This window comes from Poecilia formosa, unplaced genomic scaffold, assembly GCF_000485575.1.
Source record: "Poecilia formosa unplaced genomic scaffold, Poecilia_formosa-5.1.2 Scaffold1012, whole genome shotgun sequence".
Classification (NCBI taxonomy): domain Eukaryota; kingdom Metazoa; phylum Chordata; class Actinopteri; order Cyprinodontiformes; family Poeciliidae; genus Poecilia; species Poecilia formosa.
In genome coordinates, this window is record NW_006800951.1 from 1,489 (window position 1) to 5,139 (window position 3,651).

At 51.4% G+C, this 3,651-nt stretch overlaps 1 protein-coding gene across 5 annotated transcripts in view; it reads right to left on the minus strand.

Moving 5' to 3' along the window:
- Nucleotides 1-3,651, minus strand: part of LOC103132354 (rho GTPase-activating protein 17-like) — a 16,843-nt gene that overhangs the window by 1,476 nt on the left and 11,716 nt on the right. For 4 of the 5 annotated variants that reach the window (XM_016667338.1, XM_007544147.2, XM_016667337.1 and 1 more), the window contains 8 exons: nt 3,084-3,211; nt 2,577-2,688; nt 1,625-1,706; nt 1,464-1,544; nt 1,279-1,392; nt 1,108-1,199; nt 823-967; nt 42-302 (listed from right to left, as the gene is read on the minus strand). In XM_016667338.1, coding sequence (XP_016522824.1) covers nt 42-302; nt 823-967; nt 1,108-1,199; nt 1,279-1,392; nt 1,464-1,544; nt 1,625-1,706; nt 2,577-2,688; nt 3,084-3,211 — 1,015 coding nt within the window. The remainder of the gene's footprint in view (nt 1-41; nt 303-822; nt 968-1,107; nt 1,200-1,278; nt 1,393-1,463; nt 1,545-1,624; nt 1,707-2,576; nt 2,689-3,083; nt 3,212-3,651) is intronic. The other variant, XM_007544148.2, reaches the window with a different exon arrangement.

Here is a 3,651-nt window from a genome sequence, read left to right on the forward strand (position 1 = left end):
AGGAGCTGCAGCAGCCATGCAGCAGGAGCTGCAGCTCTTACCTGAGCTCCTCTGTGTTCTGGGCCAGCAGCTGCTGCACTGCTGCCAGAGCAGCCAGATCCTGGACCAGGCTGAGCTGAGGCCCATCCAGCCCCGACCCCCCCACTGGAGGCGGGGCCTGTGGGTCAACCTGGGGGACCCCATGGCCCAGGACGGGGGCCTCCATAGGGGGCAGAGGAGGCTGGAAGGCAGGTGAGGTGTGCTGCTTTCTACCTAAGGTGCTAGTGCCTCTACGGAGGGCGGGGTCCGACTGCTTGTTAGAGCTGGGGGGGGGGTCAGGAAGACAAAACAGCACAGATTTACCCCAATGGCCCCTTCAGGTGGTACAAAATGCTGTTTATAAAAAATATGAAATTGGGCCTCTGTCTCTTTAAGAAGCTCCTGCTCTTTCTGAAGCTCCACCTCCAGGAAGTTGTCCCAACATGGCTCCTCTATTAACCCTTTAATGTCTTTAGTGTGTTGCTCTGAGCAGCAGCTATAAAGAGCTCAACTGGTTGCTAATTGCTGCTGGCTAGTCTGGAGGAGCTGAAGCTTGAAGGCGGGGCTAGGTCCACCCAGGTGTCCTATCAGCTGAATAGTTTCCATGGAAACTAAAGGATTCCTCTCACATGAAAGAATCAAAGCAACGCCGCAGGGAAAACATGGAAACATGAAAGATCAAAACTTAACTTTATGATACCGGCCCTTTAAGAGGAAGAACTGAAGTCAGAATAAACTCCTGACAGGCGGATCAGAGGAGGAGGAGCTAAGGGCTTCCTGAGGGGCGGAGCTTAGGGTGATTACTTGTCTTTCCGCGCGGTGTCTGCGTCTGCTCCCAGCATGCTGCTCCTCTTCCTCTCCACGCTGCAGTCGGCGTCCGGCGGGCTGCTGTGATTGGACGCTGCCGGCGGCGGCATCACAAACATGCCGGAAACATTAAACTCCACGTCTGGACAGGAAGCAGACCGTTACTATTATGTCCAGCCTTCAGCCAGGAACAGGAAGTTCTAAAGCTCCACTTCCTGGTTCCAGAGTGATGAAGGGCCAGAACCACAGCCGGCCCAAAGGCCCGACCCGGCCAGAACCTACCCTCAGGGAAGAACCAGTCAGCGTGCTGGATGATGGGCTCTATGATGGCCACCACATGCACCGAGGTCGCTGCCGCCATCTCCGCCAGGCTCCTGCAGGCCAGCGGGACGAGAGCAGAGATGAGACCCAGACATGACTAGCCGATGACGGAGCGCCTGCTGCGCCTCCTACCCCTCGGTCTTGGCCCACAGCAGGTTGGGTCCCAGGACGATGGCCATGTTGCTCGGTGTCATTTTGTTCGTCTCGCTGTCCTGAGCCAGTCTGGCTAAAAACTTCACCAGGTACCTGCAGGGAGACATGAGAGACGGACGCTGAAACCTGAAACGCAGCGCTGATGAAAGGCTGAGCTGACTGACCTCAGGTTGTTCCTGTTGTTCTTTGGTAGTTTGTCACAGACCAGCCAGAGAGCCTGCAGCCGTTTATCTGGGTCTGAAACACTGGAACCAGAGGAGCAGAGAGGGAGCCGTTAGCTGCAGCAGAGATCCTCCATGTCTGCTGCTGGAGCCGGGCGCCTTGCCTGGAGGCCTGGATCCACTCGTCGTAAAGCTGGGAGGTCATCAGGGGGTCAGGGAGCTCCCGCAGGTACGACTTCAGAGCGCCTGATCAAAAACACAGAAACGGCCCACTGCACAACGGTTCCAGTTCAACTGGCTGCAGAAACAACTGGACATTTATGCAACCGCACCACGTCTGCTATATGTGACCCCTTGATCCGACCAGCCACCGGGGGCGCCGTCTGCCTCTTACGTCCCAAACTCCATGGAAACTTGGGATGAAGTTACCATTTCAGCGGTGAGTCGCTCGACTTTCAGGCCGTTTGGATCATTTTGTTGGGAGTTGCTAATTTTTCTGCTGGGATTTGTTTTCAAGTCATTTTGTCTATGTGAACATTTCTGGATGTCGGATCAGAACTCCATTAGAAGTTTGTTATTTTTGATAAGTTTGTTTTAAGGATCCGTAGCGATTCGGCTGAACTGCCATGGACCCATTATTCATTTTTATTAAGTTTTTGACATGTCTTGAAATGCTAATGCTTTTAGCATTCTTAATGACGCGCCTGTGATTCCTGGGCTTATCAGTCTATGCTAACAGAGTTTTGAATGTGTTTTTCAATGAATGGATTAATGTAAGATTGAACAAGCTAATTTGTAAAACTCAGGTATTAATTAAATCCTTTAATGTCGGGGAGGAAGTGTTTGAACTTCTCAGCTCTTCTGCAGAATCTAACAATTTTTCCAACAGGATATTCCTGATTTAGCTTCAGCCATCTTCCCACAGCATGATGCTGCCACCACCCTGCCTCACTGGAGGCATGGTGTATCAGAGTTAGCTTTCCACCACTCAACATTTCAGTCTGGCCGTCGCTGTTTTCTAACCTGAGTTTATGACTGAATAAAGGTGAAAAAGGTCTAGGGTGTGAATACTTTGGGAGGCCACTGCAGCGACCTGCGGAGCGGATGGGGCCGTACCGGCGACAGCGTGGGGGTCCGAGTAGAACTCCTCCAGCTGGGAGGTGGAGCAGTCCAGCGCCGCCTTCAGCTTCTTCAGCTTGGAGGCTCCAGCTGCGATCCTGAACAGACCCTGGAACATAGAAACAGGCAGAAATACGAGTTAAAATACAGAGAAACTCCAGAAGAAGATGTGAGCCCCGACTCTGAACACAGTGTTCCAGATCTGATGAGTAAAATGGATCTGTCTGCTGCACAGCATGAAGCCAAACACACAGCCTGATGTCATGGTGGCGGAGCAGCCAGGGCAGATGCAGCACTTCATCCCTTCTGAAAGCTGCGACTTACCGACAGCAGCTCGGAGATCAGACCTTTGTTTTCTAAGTTAAGACTGATGGAAGAAATCCTGTTAACCAGTCAAAGCTGCTCTCTGCTGCTGCTACCAGAGGGGAAGCTAGCAGAGGAGATGCTAGCAGAGGGGATGCTAGCAGAGGGGATGCTAGCCTCTCCTCCAGCTGAGCGGCTCACCTCCTCCTTCATGCCGGTCTCCAGCAGCATCATGACGCAGGCCTCCATCGGCACAGCGATCTCTCTGCCGCTCCTCTTCAGGTGATCGTCCAGAGCCGTTCCAAATGCCGGTTTCTCCATCCAGGAGTCTGAGCCAGAAAAGGAGACAGCAGAGGGAATGGAGATCGTTTGTTTTCTTTCTTTATTAGAATAGTTCATGTAAGAACCAAAAGAAATCCTGAAGGAAAGGAGCAGAAAGAATAAACTTATATCTGCTTTGTCTTCACAAAAAGAGAAAATCAGTTAAAAATCTATTTCAAATACAACAAACATCTGATTATTTAACTCCATAATTGCTTCATCATATCAGTTTCACACACTATAGATATTGTATAAAGCAGTGGTTCCCAAACTGTTTCTTCTGCGCCCCCCCCAGAGGTTTCCAAACATTTTCTGCACCCCCCCTATGGATTACAAATGGCTGTCTGGTTGAAACGACGCGTGTGATGGGGGGGGGAGCATCGACTTTTTGGGGGGCCAAATGAATGTACGTAGCTGAAAACAGACACCAACATCGGTAGCCTACAAG